Source organism: Eubalaena glacialis, chromosome 10 (genome assembly GCF_028564815.1).
Source record: "Eubalaena glacialis isolate mEubGla1 chromosome 10, mEubGla1.1.hap2.+ XY, whole genome shotgun sequence".
NCBI classification, from domain to species: Eukaryota; Metazoa; Chordata; class Mammalia; order Artiodactyla; family Balaenidae; genus Eubalaena; species Eubalaena glacialis.
Window position 1 is genome coordinate 14,475,478 of NC_083725.1, and position 20,223 is coordinate 14,495,700.

The 20,223-nt window shown below is 43.8% G+C and overlaps 2 protein-coding genes across 3 annotated transcripts; one reads left to right on the forward strand and one right to left on the reverse strand.

Moving 5' to 3' along the window:
- Positions 1–3,826: 3,826 nt before the first annotated feature.
- Positions 3,827–9,967, reverse strand: LOC133099146 (T-cell surface glycoprotein CD3 gamma chain). The gene is made up of 6 exons (XM_061202623.1): positions 9,913–9,967; positions 6,999–7,034; positions 6,310–6,525; positions 5,339–5,470; positions 4,642–4,685; positions 3,827–3,892 (listed from the first exon to the last, which is right to left on the reverse strand). Exons 1-6 carry the CDS (start codon positions 9,965–9,967, stop codon positions 3,827–3,829), a joined length of 549 nt encoding a protein of 182 aa, XP_061058606.1.
- A 1,582-nt stretch (positions 9,968–11,549) lies between these two features.
- On the forward strand, positions 11,550–14,655 carry LOC133099127 (T-cell surface glycoprotein CD3 delta chain). Of its 2 annotated transcripts, XM_061202594.1 has the most exons (5): positions 11,550–11,604; positions 13,239–13,457; positions 13,910–14,041; positions 14,325–14,368; positions 14,590–14,655. In XM_061202594.1, exons 1-5 carry the CDS (start codon positions 11,550–11,552, stop codon positions 14,653–14,655), a joined length of 516 nt encoding a protein of 171 aa, XP_061058577.1. The 2 variants fall into 2 exon arrangements, with proteins under 2 accessions (XP_061058577.1, XP_061058578.1); XM_061202595.1 differs by lacking the exon at positions 13,910–14,041.
- The last annotated feature ends 5,568 nt before the right edge of the window (positions 14,656–20,223 follow it).

A 20,223-nucleotide genomic window follows, 5' to 3' on the forward strand; every position in this document is an offset into this window, starting at 1 on the left:
ATAATCTAAGAATGGGAGAAGGCCTTTCTAAATAAGAAACAACCCAGAAGCCATAAAAGAACAGTGAATTCTTCTACAGTCAAATATTTGTAAAATGTGTATAGAAAACCAACCATAAGTAAAGTCAAAATCTAAATAACAACACTGGAAAAATATTTGCAACTAACGCCACAAACAAAAGATCTATTTTTCCAAATAAGTAAAGGGTTGTTGCAAGTCAGTAAGAAGAAGATCAGGGGCTTCCCTGGTGGCACAGTGGTTAAGAATCCGCCTGCCAATGCAGGGGACCTGGGTTCAATCCCTGGTCTGGGAAGATCCCACATGCCACGGAGCAACTAAGTCCGTGTGCCACAACTACTGAGCCTGTGCACCACAACTACTGAAGCCCGTGCGCCCTAGAGCCTGTGCGCCACAACTACTGAGTCCACTCGCCACAACTACTGAAGCCCACATGCCCTAGGGCCCGCATGCCGCAACTACTGAGCCTGCGTGCTGCAACTACTGAAGCCCGCGCACCTAGAGCCCGTGCTCCGCAACAAGAGAAGCCACTGCAATGAGAAGCCTGTCTACCGCAACAAAGAGTGGCCCCTGCTCGAGCAACTAGAGAAAGCCCGTGCGCAGCAACAAAGACCCAACGCAGCCAATAAATAAATAAATAACACTAAGAGAAGGGGTTATATTCTAAACACCAAGAGTAACAGTAAAAAAAAAAAGAACAAAATCAAAGGATATGAGCCTGTATTTCATGAGAAGGAAAAACAAATGGTTAGAAAAATGCAGATTAAAATTAAGCTGAGATGCCATTTTTAACTTATCAGGTTGGCAAAGTTCAAAAAATTTAAGGGCTTCCCTGGTGGCGCAGTGGTTGAGAGTCTGCCTGCCAATGCAGGGGACACGGGTTTGAGCCCTGGTCTGGGAAGATCCCACATGCCGCGGAGCAACTGGGCCTGTGAGCCACAACTACTGAGCCTGCGCGTCTGGAGCTTGTGCTCCGCAACAAGAGAGGCCGCGACAGTGACAGGCCCGCGCACCACAATGAAGAGTGGCCCCCGCTCGCCGCAACTAGAGAAAGCCCTCGCACAGAAACGAAGACCCAACACAGCCAAATATAAATAAATAAATAAATAAATAAATAAACTTCTTTAAAAAAAAAATTTAATAGTACACTGTTAGATTGTGTATGGAACAGTAGGCACTCTTGTTAGGATTATGTATCGGTCCAACCTCTATGAAGTGCAATTTAGCAATATTTAATTAAATTACAGGTGCAAATACATTATGGTCCTGCAATTCTATTTATTTGTATTTGTTACAAATAGTCTTAATGTTCAAAATGACATTTATTGTTAGAAATAAAACTGTAAAAACAAGACATATGAGAAATCTTTGTGACCTTGGGTTTGGCAAGGATTTGTTAGACATGACACCAAAAGCACAATCCATTAAAAAAAAAAAAAGGATAAAACAGGCTTCAGCAAAATTAAAAACTCTTGCACTTCAAAAGACACCATTAAGAAAATGAAAAGACAAGTCACAGACTGGTAGATATATTTGCAAATCATGTGGCTGATAAAACACTTGTATTCAAAAATATATAAGAACTTTCACAATTCAATAGTAAGAAGAAAAACAACTCAATTTAAAAAAAAGTTTTGAACACACGCTTCACTAAAGATATGATAAGAATAGCTAATAAGCACATGAAAAGATGTTCAACATCGTTAGTCATTAGGGAATGCAAATTAAAGCCACAATTATATACTATTTTACATCTACTAGAATGGCTATACTAAAAAAGATGGTAACAAATATTTGTGAGGATGTGGAGAAACAGGAACCTCATTCATCCATTGCTGGTGGGAATGTAAAATGGAACAGCCAGTTTGGCAAACTGGCAGTTTCTTAAAATGTTATACATAAATTTACCATACAACCCAGCAATTCTTCACTCCTAGATATCAACCCAGACAAATGAAAACATATGTCCATACGAAGACTTGTACGAGGATGTCCAGAGCAGCATATAGTATGACTCCATTTATCCAGAAAAGGCAAATCTAAAGAGATAGAAAAGAGATTAGTGATTGCCTGGCGTTGAGGGTGAGAACAAGGAGTGGCTGCAAAGAGCACAAGAGATCTTAAGAGACTGATGGAAATATTCTAAATCTGGATTATGGTGATGGTTGTACAGCTGGGTAAATTTGCTAAAAATTACCGAGAACAGGTGAAATCGCTTAAAATGAGTGAATTTTATGTAAATTATACCTCAATACAATTTTAAAAAATGACATTTATACAGTCATTGTGGCATTTTAAGAGCAAAAGAACAAACTTAAATGTCCATCAATAGAGGACTAGTTAAATAAATTATAGGGGATCTATACAAAGTGGCTGCATTAAAAAAAAAAGGAGCTCCTTTATATATTGGTATGAAGTAATCTTCAGGTTTTATTAGGTGAGAAGTGCAAGATGTATAGTATGATAACATTTGTGTGAAAAATAGGGGAAGGAAGAAAAATGTGTACTTAAGAATTTGCTTGGGGACTTACCTGGTGGCACAGTGGTTAAGAATCTGCCTGCCAATGCAGGGACATGGGTTCCATCCCTGGTCCGGGAAGATTCCACATGCAGTGGAGCAACTAAGCCCGTGTGCCACAACTGCTGAGCCCATGTGCCACAACTACTGAAGCCCGTGCACCTAGAGCCCATGCTCCACAACAAGAGAAGCTATCGCAATGAGAAGCCAGCGCATTGAAGTGAAGAGTAGCTCCCACTTGCTGCAACTAGAGAAAGCCCACGCGCAGCAATGAAGACCCAACGCAGCCAAAACCAAACAAAACAAAAAATCACGATGCATTTATCATCCATAAAAAAAAAAAGAATTTGCTTATGTATGCCTAGAATACCTCCGATATATAATACTTTAAATATCTTGTAAAGCTATATAAGAAACTAGTATTATTGTTTGTCTCTGTAGAAGGCAACTGGGTGGCTGGAGAGGGAGGCGGAGGGAGACCTTTCACTGCATATTTGAACCATGTGAATTATGACTTATAAAGAAAGTAAATAAAAATTAAAACTTAAAAAAATGTTATTCAAATAAAGGAGGTTATCTGACCTTTTCGTTTTTATTTTACAGAAAAATTACTTCCAATAGGTGGCGCTCCTGAAACACCATACAAGTTTTACCTTACTTTTTTTTTTTTTTTTTTTTTTTTTTTTGAGAAAAACCCGAATTTGCTCTGATGGCCTTTCTTCTCCATTTGTCACCTTTGGGAATCTTGAGTCTAGATTTAGGGTTGAAAATCTCTACTAGGATTGCTCCAAAATGTATTGCTCTGTTTCTGAGAACTGGATAGAAGGGAAAATACCTGGATTAAAAAAAGAAAAATTGCAACTGGTTCAGAAAACCAAATAATGCTTGGGCCCTGTTTTCCTGATTGAAATTTCTGGTTGATTGAATTAGAACTTCTGATTGATTGCTTGGGTGATTGCAAGGTTAATATAGGTTCAGTGATTCTTAACTAAGGGCGACTTTGCCTCCCGTGGGGATACTTGCAATATCTGGAGATATTTTTGTTGTCACAGCTGGGGAGTACTACTGGCATCTGGTGGACAGAGGCGAGGGATGCTGCTAAAAATCCTACAGTGCACAGGAGAGTCATCCCCCTCCCCCCAAGGAATTATCAATCAATCCTCCCACCCCCCCATCCTTATAGCTGCTTGGGGAAAGGAGATAAACTTGGCAGTAGTTGGGAAGGCACGTAGTGCAAAGGCACTTTCTTAGAATTGGTGTAGAGAGACACACCTACTCTGAGTCCTGGGCTCAATTCTTCCTCAAATGGTTTCCTTGAAGGTGGCTGTATTGGTCATCTTCCCGTTCCTTAAGGGGCTAAAAAGGATAGTACAGTCATACTCATTTTCCATCATCCTCTATGAATTAATTTGATGCATATTTATTTTCTAACTAAAAAATTTTTTTTAGCTTTCACTCTAAATGTCTTTATTTTTTTCACCTTTCTTCATATATATATACTTTTAAAAAATTTTTATTGGAGTATAGTTGATTTACAATGTTGTGTTAGTTTCAGGTATACAGCAAAGTGAATCTATTATACATATACATATATCCACTCTTTTTTAAAAGAAAAAACTTTTTTTAAGATTCTTTTCCCATATAGATCATTACAGAGTATTGAGTAGAATTCCCTGTGCTATACAGCAGGTTCTTATTAGTTATCTATATATAGTAGTGTGTATATGTCAATCCCTATCTCCCTATTTATCCCTCCCTGCCCTTACCCCCTGGTAACCATAAGTTTGTTTTCTATTGATGCATACTTATTGAGTGCTTTTTATGTTCAAGGCTTTGGAGTGGTTTCTTCATGGTCCTGGGGGTGGGAGAGGACAAGAATGGAGGCTCTGTATCTAGTTTCTCTGTGTGTTCTTCAACTTTTTCTCACTAGACCCTGACCTCAGTCTCTCTCAACCTTTCGCTTTATTTCATTCATTCTACCCAAAGGGATAACGATGCCATCGTCTGGTATGTCCTAAGCAGTTTCTTCCAAATAACTTGCCCCCCCATTCCAAAATTTTACCACTACTAACTAGCAATGTCTCTTTCACTTCACATTCCCTTACCTGATAGAGCTGGTCGTTGGACAACAGTGTCTGCTTGTCTGAAGCTGCACAAAAAATAAACAAAATGTACATATACACAAGATAGAATGAATAATAAACTGGGATATATTCACCCAATGGAGTACTGAATAGCAATAAGAATTAGTGAAGTACATCTACATATAACACTATGGATAGATCTCACAAGCATATTGTTGAGTAAAAGAAGCCACACACAAGAGTACTTACTGTGTGAGTCTATTTACGTAAGAAACAAGAACAGGCAAAATGAATAAATGTTGTTAGAAGTCAGGATAGTGGTCGCTTTGGGGACTAGGTGGAGGCTGGAAGTGACCACAAGTGTTAATTCTCTTTCTTAAACTGGGCGCTGGATTCATGTGTGTGTTTGCTTTGTTAGAAAATTGTTTTGAGCTGTGTGTACGTGATTCATGCACTTTTCTGTATGTAGGTTTTACTTCAAGAAAGAGTTTTTAAAAAAGCACAGAGGACAAATCAGAGAGAGTTGGATCTTGAGATAGGCAAATATGCTGTGAAAACACCAAGTGTCCTTTTCTCCTGCCTACAGAACCAGAGCCCCACCCAGCCGTGCTCATCAGTGACATGTGCCAACCCAGTCTTTTCTATTGGTTCTATTTTGGTAGGAAGGAGGCTAAGGGTCCCAGGTGGTCTCACCTCTCATCTAAGAGCATTCTTTTACCTCTTGACTGGCGAACTCCTTCCTGTCCAGCAATGTAGTAGACCCCAACAGCAAGGAGGAAAATGCTGATGATTTCAGCGAAGATAAAGCCAGACACAGTGGCTGAATTCAGCTCAATGCAATTCTGACACACTGTGGGGAAAGGGAAGGATAAGTCTCCTTCGAGGTGTGAAAGTTGTTCTGGATTTTTTTCTCCTGAGATAATACCTCTGTCTAGGGCAGCAGACTGCTCTCTCTGTGGGTGGTATGGCAAGGGAATTGCCTGGGAAGATCCTTGGACTGAGAACTCAATGCTTTTTGATGTTCCTCTGTCCCCCAGGAGTCCTGGGGAAGCCCATGTAGTCTTACTACCAGCAACTATTGAAATATAAGGAAGACCAGATCCCATTCTCCATGCTCAACTGCCTTCTACATTTCTGTTGCTTACCTTGTAGTCTCCCCTGTCTCCCTTACCTGCCCTAACTCACTTCATATAAACTGTTGACTGCTCCAGTCTGTGGGGCCTACCCGAAAGTGAGTCAGGCTTTACAACACAGGCTATGCTTTTTCAAGAGTTTGGGGGAACTGCTTTGTTAAATTCAAAAAGAAATAAGTTGAGGGACTTCCCTGGTGGTCCAGTGGTTAAGTCTCCACACTCCCAATGCAGGGGGCCAGAGTTTGATCCCTGGTCAGGGAATTAGATGCTGCATGCTGCAACTAAAAAGATCCTGCATGCCGCAACTAAAAGATCCCACATGCTGCAACTAAAGAGCCCCCATGCCTCAATGAAGATCCCGCGTGCCACAACTAAGACCCGGTGCAGCCAAATAAATAAATTAAAAAAAAAAAAAAAAAGAAGTACGTTGAGATTAAGAAAACTGGCTCTTACTTCACTGTTTAGCATCTATTTCCACACTCACCCCAGACAAGAAGCTCACCAGAACAGCAAGTACTGCTTAATTTCACACAAGCAAACCAAAGGGGATACGTACTTCTATAATATACTTGGAGTGGTTTTGAACGGTTCTTTGATCCTTGACACCAATATATCCCTCGAGGGTCCTTGGTACTACTTCCAAGATTCCAAGTCTTTTTATTTGTGTTTACAGGACTTATTTCCACCTGATCTTTAAACCATCTGATATCTTTTTCATTCATGTCACAAGTCAGAAGTACTGAACCATCTTCTCGATTGTCATCCACTTTTACTGAAAAAGGAAATGTCTGTTAAGATCTTGCCTCTGAAATTCTCCCTGTCCCAGGGCATCAGGAGAAGACCATGACAGTAGTGCTTCTTAAGCTTTAATGTGCACATGAATCACATGGGGTCTAATTAGAATTTCAGGTTTTATTCAGTAGTTCTGGGGAGGGACTGAGATTCTGCATTTCTAACATGCTCCCAGGTGATGCCAATGCTGTTGATTCATAGGTTGTGCTTTGAGTAGTGCCTAGCTGCTAGGGTCCTGTTTCTCCTCCAAGAACCAGAAAATTAATTGTTTAGCTACAGGAAAGTTGCCAGGGAGGTCAAGACTGGCCACTGATTTGGTTGACACTGGAGAGGTTTGCTGTCTATCCTTCATCATCCCATCCCTTCTTAGCGCTTCACTTGCTCCTATAGGACTACTGTTGTGGGAAGCCATATTTCCATGAATTTCCTCAGAGGTTGATGATAGAAAGAAGCCATTTCCCCTACCTTCATTCAACTGCGCCATACTACCTGTAGAGACAGAAGAGAGACAGTGGATCAGCTGGGCATGGAGTCGTTCAGATCCCCTGATGTATCATTTCCACAGTCATTTGAGGCCAACATGGAGAGCGAGAGCCTGATTCATGTGAGTGACAGTATCTATACCTATTTCCTTGGATTGTAGCCTAAATCACCAAACCGAATTTAGGGTGTTGTATAGCAAAGAGTTTGTCTGGTCTTTCTCCTGGGTTGCTGGGAGGGAGTTTCTCAACCCTTGGAATTTCATGAATGACAGGATTGCCTTTGTGATTCTTCGTGGGCCCTTGGATCACACATGAGTTTATGCTAATGAGATGACTCAGGAGGGGACTGGTCAAGACCAAACATGTGATTGGAGAATTGGGGCTTTGAGCCCTAGGAGGGGGAGGAGGACTGGAGATTGAGTTCAGTCACATGACCAATGATTCAATCAATCATGCCTATGTAATGAAACCGCAATAAAAACTCAGTCGTACTTCCTAGTTGGTGAATATATCAGTGTGCCAGGAGGGTGATGTATTTTAATTCCTGAAGGAGAGGGCATGGAAGCTCTGTGTTCAGGACCCTCCCAGACCTCACCCTATGTGTCTCTTCATTTGGATAGATCTGATTTTATTTTTTATAATAAAACTGTAGTAGTAAGTATAGGGCTTTCCGGAGTTCTGTGAGTTGTTCTAGCAAATTCTGAGGGGGTTCTTGGGAACCCTCCAGATTTGTAGGCAGTTCGTTAGAAGTGTGGGTAGTCTGGGGATCCCTGAACTTGTGCCTAGCTTTTAAAGTGAAGGCAGTCTTTTTGGGGAGTGAGCCCTTAACCTTTGAGGTCTGACACTAACTCTGGACGGTTAGCATTGCAGAACTGTATTGCAGTATACGTAAGGGTATTGCCTGTACAGTGTGGAATGCTCTGCTCCTTTAGCAGCTAAAGTCCTGGCAAAAACTGGGTGTGCACTAGCTAAAGTCTTTTAGAGCTGAGTTACTTCTAAAATCTTCAGCCTTCGTGATCCATTTTTTGTGGAAACCCTGAATGTCCCAAAGGAGTTAGCTATTAAATAGCCCTCAAATCTGTCTCAAAACTCAGAGTAGTAGAGTTGCATGGTAGACATACTATAGAGAACCAACACTGGAGTTCAGTTCAATTGGATTTAATCCAGACACTTACCACTATTATATGCCTGACATGAGTAACGAGTGTGGAAGAAACGGGTGGTGATACAAATAACTAGTTGTCACTTCTGAAGAGTTTACAATGAAGTGGAAAAAAAATAAACACAAATGTAATAAATGTAATAGTACTTATAAATTATCATTTAGTATTTGTATAAATGCATATGGAAAGGGGTAGAAACTATTGATTTTGACCAAGGGTGAGGGGACAGGGAAAGCTTGACAGAGAAGATGGCATTTGGCTCTGCCTTGAAGAATGAGTAAGAATTCACCAGACAGAGAAAGAGTTTCCAGGTAGAAAGAATAGCTGAACAAAGATACAGACTTGGAAAAGGACAAAAGAGGTAGTTTGGCTAGAGGTAGAGTTTGTTTTGGGGAGAGATGGGGGCATAGATCAAAGTGTGATGGAAACAGTTGGAAGGAGTCAACAGTCTTAGAACTTCATACAGGGGTGAACTGTTTATGAATAGTTCACCTGGAACAGTGCCTGGAACATGGTAGGAGTTTTATATATTTTGAATGAATGTATGAGTGAATAAATGAGTAAATGAAGATAAAGAAAAGCAAGACAAAGAGTTAAGCAGATTTCTAACTAGCTCTTCTCCCCATCCACCTGATCACCATGGGAGGAACAAAGAGTCCCCTCATTCTAACTCTGATTCAAAACTCCCCATATCTCCTCCCTCTTGCGTCTCCCTCCCACCCTCCCTATCCCACCCATCTAGGTGGTCACAAAGCACCGAGCTGATATCCCTGTGCTATGCGGCTGCTTCCCACTAGCTAGCTATTTTACATTTGGTAGTATATATACAGACTTAAACTTTTAAATATATTCTTATATCAGTGGACGTCTCTTTAGCATTTCATACTCATGGTGATTTTCTCCTTCTGGAAGCTCTCTACTCCCTTGGTTTCTATGGAACAGCACTCATCTGATTGTTTCAGCTCTTGGATCATTCCTTTATCTCTTTACTGACATGTTTGTTCTCTAACTATTCCTTAAATGTGGTATCCTCACAGTTCTATCCTCAGCCTCCTCTTCCTCACATCTCTCATAGTTCTTGCATGATTTCAACAACTTTCAATGTGGAGAGAATCATCTCTAGTCCAGATTCCAGGCATCAGCCCAGTTCATCCACTTCCTATTGTATTTCCAACTGAATATTCATTCAGGCAACCTATATTGTACCTTACACTCAATCTGGCAACGTTGAAACTTATCTCTTCAATTAGACTATGAGCTAATTGGAGCAGAAGGTTTTTATTCACCTTTATACCCTTCTAGCCTAACACGTAATAGGATCTCACACCTATTTGTTGACCAGCTGACCAACAGAGTGAGTGAATGCTTCATAGTTCTACTTCTAACCCCAGCTCTGAGTTAAGGAACACATAACTTTTCTCTTCAGATTCCTGGCCTGTGCCCTTTGGGCTACATTCAAACCTAAGATGGTGGCATCCGGATTCTCTCTCAAGCCAGTAAAGTCATCTGTTTTGATTTCTTAAGAGACAAGGACTCCATCTTTCCCATGGAACGCGGCTTCTCTTTAGCAGAGAGCAGTAAGAAGCTTCATTTTTGCCCTTCCTTCTCTGAACTTTAGGGTGACAGCTCAAGGTTAGGGGATCCCAATATTCTTGCCCCCCGGTGATGGCTTCTTCCCTTGAGCCCTTCTCCAGACTGTCAGACCCCCTAGCGGGCCCTTACCTTGAAGAAGAGTGATAGCCAGGATGAGGCCAGCCAGACGCTTCCCCTGCTCCATAGCAGCCTCTGTTCTTCTCCCGCAGAAGCACTGAGCAGCCCCTAGCAGCCAGCCAGCCAGCCTGTGCTAGCATATAGCCTGGCTCCGCCCAGCATCCTTAGGGCTGGGGCCCCTGTGAGAAGGCAAGAACCCGGAGCCTCCACCCTCTGCTTCAAGTGTGGGCAGTGGGTGCGGGCAGGGCTCAGGAGGGCTGCAGGTGCAGATATCTCTGGCTTTTCAGTTAAGGAGAGGAGCGTGGGTGGTGGAGGGGAGGGAGCAGGAGGGAGTGCTGGATTCCCATCTCAGAGACTCAGCTTGTACAGAAAGCCACCTTAGGTGCTGGGCAGGAGGTGGCCTGGGCCCCTTTCTTTTTATGAGGGGAAGATAAACGTTTCTGCCACCACTTGTTACTTGGATCTCAGCCAGTTGTTGCCTGTTGCTAGCTGTTGTTGTTAGAACTAGTGAATTTAGGTGGGAACTCTTAGGTGCTTGGGGCTGAAACTCTGAACAGAAAGCCACCTCAGTCCAGGGATTTTTTTCACTACTCTCTTGAGATGCGATCATCAAAGTGGTGCCTGCCTGGAAAGGAATAGGTAGGACAATTCCACCAAGACAGACCATACATTTCCAAGGACTAGGGTCAGCTGCGTTCCCAGGATCTCAGGTCCCTCAGCCGGTCAGCCAGTGAATTGACAAAAATGTATGGAGCTCTTGTCATGTGCCACGCACAGGCCAGGTGCTGGTGATATAGAAGTGAGCAAGACATGTACACTCTCTGCCCTCAGATAAATTACAGTCTAACTGCGACAGTGTAGACAGTTTGGGATTTCCATAGCCCAGAGGAAAAAAGTCCATTTGTCTCCTGGGGAGGCTCAATTGTGCTGCGAGTTAATCATATTGTTATTAATAACTCTCTCTCTTATTGAGAACATATGAAGTGTCAGGCACCATGGAAACATTCCATTCGAATTCTTCTCATGATACTGAGGGAATTAGGCTCTGAAGAATTCTGTGACTGGTTCAGACCCAGGCAGTATTTAGTATTTAGTATTTAGAAGCTATTTAGTCTGGTGTCCCAGGCGGCCCAAGGAGGACCTCGGGTAGGGTCCCAAGAAAGACCAGGAAAGGGAGGAACCTAGCTGATATGGCTTATGGGATGGAGTTCACAGCTTGTCTCAAGGGTTTTGAGAGGTGGCAGTTTTTAGGTGGTGAGTGAATGTAGTGATGTTGCTGACAGGAACTCAGAATTTCTTGTTTTTCATCAGTGACTCAAGAAAGGACACCCTGAATCTCCTTTTACTTCCTAGAAGTCCAGGCAACCTTTTCCATATCGTCTGCTTCCCCCTTCTACCCCTCCCCCACCCTCCATGCTCTGAGAAAGAGCGATTTGCACCTGCTTCCTTCCTACCCCACCCCCAGCCTACCTCTACCCTGGCAGCCTCCCATCACCAACAGCGGAGAGCAGAGAAATAGGCGTCTTCTAGTGCCTCCACCACCCTTTACTTTTTCCGGGTACACATGAGTCAGTTGGGGGAAGGCGGCTTTCACCTTGGCTGATAGTTCTGTGACTTGGGTCTGTCTACTGGATGAATTTTGCTGGAAGATGGAACACAGAAGTTTTCTGTCTGGCCTGATACTGGCTGCCCTTCTCTCCCAAGGTAAGGCTTCTCTGGGTGGATGGGGGCATCTTGGAGAAGGGACCTAAGAGGGACATTACCACCTGGAATGTGGTCCACTTGAAAGTCCTTCTCAATGCTAGCTTCAATTCACCAGGCAGCGTTGTCATGGAGGGCCATGTTGGGATGTAGCATAGGGTCTGGGAAGCACAGGCTCTTGGCTTTGACTGACTCCAGCTAGGGGTGCATCTTGGCCTTGAATGTCTCTCTGAAGACCTTAGGCCAGAGATCTGTAGGAAGTGTTGCAGTATGTGTGTGCCTTAGCCTAGGGCTGGTAATGGGAGCACTGTTCCTTCTAGGGCAGAGAGCCTTTGGGATCCAGGACTCTTGGTCATTTGGCCATCATGATGTCACCACCTGGGGCCATGGCCCAGCACTCAGGGGAATGCTTTAAGAGAAAAGTTAAATTGAGGCTGAGCAGGAGGGAGGGCAGGTTTGGGGTAGTAGAATGACCCACTCATCCACGTTTGCCTGGTTTTAAAACTGATATTCTCATGTCCCAGGTATTCTCTCAATCCCAGGCAAACTGGGATGAATGGTTACCCTAGTAGTCAGCTTCTTTGGGACATCCAGGATTTCCATTGGAAACGGATCCCCAAGGAATACATGACTATGCGATGTGGAGCATCTGATGTACATGTATCTCCCTGAGAATACATGCATTTTCTCCTGACCTGCTACAGAGGCAAGAGAAATGGCTCTTTGGGGGGTTTTCTAGAGGATGCTCTTCTATCCAAATTGGTAACTGACTATGAATCTCAGGAAGAATGTAGATTCTACTTTTTCCTGGGATTGGAGATATAGATTCCAGTGCCTCTGTGGGCTGTGGAGATGCTCTCAGTCACAGCAGTTCAGTGGATCTAGAAAGGTGCTGTTCATACCTCCAACCCTTAAAGTCCCCACAAGACTTGACCTGTGTGGAGCCCCAAGAACAGATTCAATAAAAAGTATTTTCCTGTCCCTCTCCTCCTAAGCAAGGGTGGAACAACTAAAAATCTTTACATGGGATTTGCCCTAGGTCCCCTTTTGGTCCACTGGGCTGGTAATTCATATTATCTTCTCTCCTACCCCCAGCCATCATTGGCCATAGGAAAGACTTTAGTAGTACCATTCCCTTGGTAGTGGTTGGGGCAAGGGTGGGGCGAGGAGGCAGAAGATGAGACGTTGACGTGGGAGTGTTGCAGGAAGCTGGGAAGTAGAATTAGAAGGTTTCTTGGAGAAAAAAATGTGGACATCTCCAATCGAGTACCATTCTTCTGCCTTTCCATATCTCTTGGGTGTTTTAGCAGTCTGGGCTCCCCTCCTACTTCTAATCAGTGGTCTGAACACATTTCCAGGAAGGTTCTTGGACCAACCCAGCTCCATGTTTTCCTCTTTTGCTCCATGTCCATCAGGGCCTGTCCTCTGTTTGGATTGTATCCTCATGTCCTTCTTGGTCCCTGCAGTTTGTGGGGGACCTATTGAAGCACTTCTCTTGTGACTTCCGTCTCTCTCACTAGAAACCATGCACTATTCTAGACTTGGAAAGTGGTCCTTCTTAAGTATGAGCCTCAGCAGAACAAGGAGTCTGGTGCAGACCAAAGAGCTGGCTCCAATCGTGGTATTTTTTCCCTTAGTGAGCCCCTTCAATATCTCTGTGGAGGAACTTGAGGACAGAGTATTTTTGAGATGCAGTACCAGTATCACGTGGCTAGAAGGAACAGTAGGACAACTGGCCTTAGGCAATAAAACTATGGACTTGGGAAAACGCAACCTGGACCCACGAGGAGTGTATGTGTGCAATGAGACAGATGGAAAAACCAGCAAAACATCTACTCTGCAAGTATACTATCGAAGTATGTGCTTCCAGGACCCTTTGGGTTGGAATGGATGGGGCCTCTGGATATGAGAACTTTCTAGGTGTAGGAGCTCTGCTGTACCAGTCTGTGCTCTCAACAAACTGGGTTGCTCTCGTAATGGTATGAGCCAGATTTTGGAGCCCTGAGTGGGAAATAGCTTAATGGCAAAAGAACAATCGGGACCTTGTGACCCAAGCAGTAGGGGCTTGGTTGGGAGAGTGGTTGGCCTACTGCCTTGTTTAAGTTCCTACAAAGCTGAGACAACTTCTTGGCTCTCCTCAGGGATTTCTTGGGTTGAAGGTTAGAGGTAGATGTAGCAAGGCTCTCAGCAGGACTTTTTCCAAGTTTGGGTCTTGGCATGAGAGATCCTGGGGCTGCCCTAAGAGGCAGAGATGGTTCCCTGATCTTGAAGACCCTCCACCTCTCCTTCGGCCTCCCCTCCCCCACAGTGTGCCAGAACTGTGTGGAGCTGGACTCAGCCACCCTGGCAGGCATCGTCATCACCGACATCATTGCCACTGTGCTCCTTGCTTTGGGAGTCTACTGCTTTGCTGGACACGAGACTGGAAGGCTCTCCAGGGGTAAGTGGAAGGGACAGAACATGTGTGTGTTGTGGCTGTGAATGTGGGTATGAGTGTGTACCTGCTAAGGAATGGGGCTGGAGGTGGGTTGTGTCTCATCTGGGGGTCACTATTGCAGTCTCCTAAGGACTCCTACAACTGGTTGCTGACAGAACTTAGGTGCCCATATGGCTCATGCAGACTTCCAAGGGTGTGACCAGCTGCAGTCCCCCTGCAGCATTCATGGGGTCTCACTGTCCCATCTCCTAGGCCCTTGTTGACTCTCTTTTCCTGTTTCTTCTAGCTGCTGACACTCAAGCTTTGTTGGGGAATGACCAGCTCTATCAGGTGAGCCCTGAGGGGAAAAGGATGAGAATGGGGGGAGGAGTGAGTGGGGATGGAGAGCCTGATACTAGGTTTAATGTGTATGTGTGTGAAGGTCCTAGTGGGGAATTCATCACTGGGGAGTCTGGAAAGGCCAGGAATGAGCTCTCAACTCTGGGGTCTGCTGGGGTTCTCCCTGGGAGAGTTCTGACACTGCCTCACTGTTTCTCCTTCTCATCTCTTAGCCCCTTCGAGATCGGAATGATGCTCAGTACAGTCGTCTTGGTGAGAACTGGGCTCGGAACAAGTGAACCTGAGGCTGGTGGCTTCTAGGCTCATTGGTTATCGACTGGACCTTCTCTCCTTGCTCAGCCAAGAAAGCTGTCCTCCTTCACAAAGCAGGTGCCTGGACTTTTGAAGGCTCCGGGACAAGGCATGGGAGTGGCCCTGACTTGACTGGGCCCTTGCCCTCCTTGCCCATCTGTGTCCTTCATTCATCACTTCCTTCCTCTGCCCCACACGGACCGTGTGATGGGCAGTCTCCCACCATATCTTGACCCACTGGTGTTTCTGTCCTGGTGGGCTCCCTGGGTGCAGGATCGGCCCCACCACACTCTCTTGGCTCCAGTCCCCTATTACAACCCTTCTACAGTTTTGACTTCCTGACCACAGTGGAGGGCGGGCTGCTGTGTTTAGGGACACAGCCACTCAGAAGTTTCCATGACATCATGAGCGGAGGTGGCAGAGACATCAAAGGCCCTGAGGATCACTTCTCATCAAGGCTCCGAGAGTGTGTATGACAAAGTCCCATTTCTGCTAAGGGGCTGGCCTTGGCTTTATGACCCCTGTGGAGTGGTAACCATTACCTACAAGGAGGTCTCAGCCAAGGCCCCTTCAGTACCCTTTTCCCCTGTATAGGAGGTACCATTCTATTTTCTTTTCTCAGAACCTCTCCCTGCGCCACCCCTGCCTTCTGCATAGTAAACTGGCATCAGAAACTCTTCATCAATTAAAACATACTATCCTTCTCCACCCACTTGGAAAGCTGGAGTCTGAGACTGGGTGGGGAATTATTAGGACATTTTCAATAGATGTCATCTTTAGCCATTGGGTTAGTGGTGGTTCTGAAACTTTGGGATTTATTTAAAAAATACACACTTGGGGACACTCTTGGGTCCCCTGGTGATTCTGAAGCAGCCTCAATTCAGAGAATCTCTGGTTTAGAGGAAGAATTGAAGCCACTTACTTTTTTGTGTCCTTTACGCCCATTCCTGTCTACCATGTGTGGGAACCCTTTTTTTTTTTTCTCTGTGTAAGAGTAATTCAATAAACTTCAGAACAGTTTAATGAGAGATAGGAGGTTTTCTTTTTAAAGATTTTTTTGATGTGGACCATTTTTAAAGTCTTTATTGAATTTGTTATAATATTGCTTCTGTTTCATGTTTTGGTTTTTTTGGCTGCGAGGCATGTGGGGTCTTAGCTCCCCAACCAGGGATCGAACCCACACCCCCTGCATTGGAAAGCAAAGTTTTAACCACTGGACCACCAGGGAAGTCCCCAAGAATGGGAGTTTCTTAGACCAGCGTTCCCAAAGGAGAAAATTATTAACAACCACATAGCCAGAGATCTGGATGATTCTGCCCATTATCTCCTCAAGATACACACAGACCCTAACTTTGTTAGAGACAGAATGAACTTCCAATTTACACATGCTTCATTCATGGTTGTGATTCATTCCTACCCTTTATACCCTACTGCTGCAGTCCTCCTAGCCCTAGATCCCATCTTCACACTGGATCCCTCCACCTTGGGCAACTCTTCCACGGCTTGCATTGCACCAATACTTGTGTCCTTCCCATGCCCTGCACACTTCCTTTGACTCTGTGCTCCTCATATACCCTTATGTCCCCCTCTACAGCTCACCAGTTCTCAAAATTCACTGCACATTGGAATCTCCTGGGGAGCTTTCAAAGTACTGATGCCTGGGTGACACCCCCAGAGAGCAGATTATACTGGGTTGGAACATCAGGACTTTTCAAACTGCCTAAGGTGATTCTAATGTGAAGTCAAGGATGAGAAACACTGACCTTCACCTGAGCCCTTCTGGAAACTTGGGTCCCTTCAGCTCTCTCTTTTTTTGTTGTGCTTTTAAAACACAGCTTTAGGGCTTCCCTGGTGACGCAGTGGTTGAGAATCTGCCTGCCAATGCAGGCGACACGGGTTCGAGCCCTGGTCTGGGAAGATCCCACATGCCGCGGAGCAACTGGGCCCATGAGCCACAATTACTGAGCCTGCACTCCACAACAAGAGAGGCCGCGATAGTGAGAGGCCCACACACCGCGATGAAGAGTGGCCCCCGCTTGCCACAACTAGAAAAAGCCCTCGCACAGAAACGAAGACCCAACACAGCCATAAATAAATAAATAAATTTAAAAAACAAAACAAACAAACAAAAAAACACAGCTTTACTGAAGTAAACTGACACGAATAAACTGCATATATTTAACGTGTAAAATTTGATAAGTTTTGGCATATATATACACTTGTGAAACATCACCAAGATTGATAAGTATGAACTTACTCAATACCCTGGACAGTTTCCTTGTGCCCCTTTGCATGCAATCTCTTCCTTATCCTCTCATCCTCTAGGCAACCACTGATAGGCTTTCTGTCATTATAGATTAGTTTCCGTTTCTCTAGAGTTTTAAATAAGTGAAATAATACAATATGTACCCTTTTTTGGTCTGGCTCCTTACACTTAGCATAATTGTTTTGAGATTCATCCATCTTGTTGCATCTATGAATAGTTCATTCCTTTCTAATGTTCAGTAGTACTCCATTGTACGGATATACCACATGTTGTTTATCCATTCACCCCTTGATTGTCTTTTGAGTGTTTCCTGGTTTTGGCTATTACAAATTAAGTTGCTATGAACGTTCATACATAAATCATTATATAAGTCATACACTCATATACAAGGACATACACTCTTATCTCTATTGGATAAATACTCAGGAGTGGAATGGCTAGGATACAACTTTTAAAGAAAGTAGTCTGGCTATTCTAGGTTCTTTGCAGTCCCATATGAATTGCCGTCTCAGTTACTACAAAATGCCTGCTGAGATTTTGATCAGGATTGCATTGAATTTATAGATCAGTTTGGAGAGAACTGACATCCTAATGATATTGAGTTTTCCAGTCCATGAACTCGTCTTTTGTCAGATTTATCCCTACGTGTTTTACTATATTTTTGATGATATTGTTATTTAAAAAATTTTGACTTCCAGTAGTTCCTTGAAATTGTATAGGAATACAATTACTTTTTGTATATTGATCTTCTATCCTGAAAACTTCCTAAACCCATTTATTAATTCTAGTAGCTTTTTTTTGTAGATCCCATTGGATATTCCATATATTTGATCATGTTGTTTGTGAATAAAGACAGTTTTTTATTTCCAGCTTTTCCATTTCCAATCTGGATCTGTTTTACTTCTGTTTCTTGGCTCATTGCACTGCTAGAACCTCCAGTACAATGTTGAGTAGAAGTGGAGAGAGGATAGCCTTGCCTTATTTGTGGTTTTTTTGTTTGTTTGTTTTTAAGTTCTGGGTCCATTCTAAATATTTATTTATTTTGCTGTGCCGGCTCTTAGTTGCAGCACGTGGGATCTTTAGTTGCGGCATGTGAACTCTTAGTTGTGGCATGTGGGATCTAGTTCCCTGACCAGGGATTGAACCCAGGCCCCCTGCATTGGGAGCACGGAGTCTTAACCACTGGACGCCAGGGAAGTCCCGCCTTATTTGTGATCTTAGGGGGAAAGCACTGTTTTTCATCATTAAATATGATGTCGGCTGTACGTTTTTCTTAGATGCCCTCTAACAGGTTGAGGTCATTCCGTTCTCTTTCCAGTTTGCTGAGAATTTTAAACAAAAATAGTTGTTGAGGATTGTCAAGTGCTTCTTCTGTATCCATTGAGATGATTATATGGTTTTACTTTTTTTGTCTGTTAATATGGTAAATTACATTGATGGCATGATCTGTTAAACCAATCCTGCATTCCTGAAATAAACTGTACTTGGTCATCATGTATTTTTTTTGTGTGTGTATATTATTAGATTAAACTTGCTAAAATTTTGTGAAGCTTTTTTTTTTGGCTGCGATGGGTCTTCGTTGCTGCGCGCGGGCTTTCTCTAGTTGCGGCGAGTGGGGGCTGCTCTTCGTTGTGGTGCGTGGGCTTCTCATTGCGGTGCCTTCTCTTGTTGCGGAGCACGGGTTCTAGGCACGCGGGCTCAGTAGTTGTGGCTCGCGGGTTCTAGAGCGCAGACTCAGTAGTTGTGGCGCACGGGCTTAGTTGCTCCGCGGCATGTGGGATCTTCCCGGACCAGGGCTGGAACCCGTGTCCCCTGCATTGGCAGGTGGATTCTTAACCACTGCGCCACCAGAGGAGCCCGTGAAGCATTTCTGCATCTATTCATATGGGATATTGGTCTGCAGCTTTCTTTTCTCGTAATGTCTTTGTCTGGTTTTGATATCAGGGTATGTTAGTCAGGGTTCTTCAGAGCAACAGAGTTGCAGTTGATGTTGCACGTTGAGCCCAAAAGATGGTCTAGAGACTTCCTCAGAGGACCTCAGTCTGCTTTTTCTTAAGGCCTTCACTGATTGGATGAGGCTCTCCCACATTATAGAAGGTAATCTGCTTTACTCAAAGTCGACTGATATAAATGTTAATCTCAGCTAAAGAGTACCTTCACAACACAATGAGATGTGTTTGACCAAATATCTGGGTACTGTGGCTCAGCCAATCTGACACATAATATTAAGCATTGCACGTGATAAGTTTGGTCTTCATAGAATGAGTTGGAAGTAGTCTCTCTTCAATTTTCTGAAAGGGTTTGTATAGAATTGGTGTTATTTCTTCCTTAAATGTTTGATAGATTTCACCAAGGAAGCCATCTTGGTCTGGAGTTTTCTTTGTGGAAAGGTTTTCAACTCTGAATTCAGTTTATTTAATAGCTAAAGGGCTATTTTGGTTATCTAGTTCATCTTCAGTGAGTGGAGTGCCTTCTCCTTTGTCTTCAAATTCTCTCCATCCTTCCCTTCAGGGCCCAGATCAAGTCTCTCCTCCTCCATGGAGCTTTTGCCGACCACCTCGGCTCTCCCAGTTCCTCCTGGGAACACTGACAACACCGTCTATAGCACGTCTATGCTTACTCACATTGGTTCTGTCACTGTTTAACTTTTTGCATACTTGGTCACTCATATAATTGTAAGCTCCTTGAAGACAGGAACTGTTTGTATCCTTTTAGTACTTAGCACAGTGCTGGTCTGTCACACGAGTGATTAGAAAAGCACTCATGGAAGGAATACCTAAGCAATTCAATACAGAGTTTTAAAGTCAGGAAAATGGAGAGCATTTCTAATGATCACAGTCAGCATTGGGTAGCTGTTCAGAGCATTGGAGTTGGACAGCCTTGGCTGCTAATTCCAGCTCTGTCCCTGACTAACTGTGCACCTTGAGTGAATGACTTCACCTCTTTGAGCCCCTTATTCTCATCTGTAAAATAAGGACATCTACCTTGTCGGTCGGTCATCATAGGATGAAATGAGATAACGCTTGTAAAGTGCTAAACACAATTTCTAGAGCAGAGTAAGTGCTTCCTAAGTGTTAGCTATTATTGCTTTCATTACGCTGAGCCACACCTCCCTTGCCTGGGCAGCATCAAATATAGCTGGGACAGAACTGCCACCCCTGGGCCAGCCTGCTGATCAGCAGCTATCGATGGTCAACGTCACAGAGATTCCTTTTGAGCCTGAGTGCTGAGTGCTTACAGGGAGAGCAGCAGCTTCAGCAGAGACCAACAAATAGAAACTGTAGCCACA

Excerpts from the sequence above, each read along its gene's own strand:
- LOC133099127 (XM_061202594.1), top strand. The coding sequence starts at position 11,550 with ATGGAACACAGAAGTTTTCTGTCTGGCCTGATACTGGCTGCCCTTCTC. Across the intron at positions 13,458-13,909 it reads TCTGCAAGTATACTATCGAA|TGTGCCAGAACTGTGTGGAG; the intron begins GTATGTGCTTCC and ends CCTCCCCCACAG. Across the intron at positions 14,369-14,589 it reads GGAATGACCAGCTCTATCAG|CCCCTTCGAGATCGGAATGA; the intron begins GTGAGCCCTGAG and ends CTCATCTCTTAG.
- LOC133099146 (XM_061202623.1), bottom strand. The coding sequence starts at position 9,967 with ATGGAGCAGGGGAAGCGTCTGGCTGGCCTCATCCTGGCTATCACTCTT. Across the intron at positions 5,471-6,309 it reads ACTCCAAGTATATTATAGAA|TGTGTCAGAATTGCATTGAG; the intron begins GTACGTATCCCC and ends CTTTCCCCACAG. Across the intron at positions 4,686-5,338 it reads AGGAGTTCGCCAGTCAAGAG|CTTCAGACAAGCAGACACTG; the intron begins GTAAAAGAATGC and ends TTTTTTGTGCAG.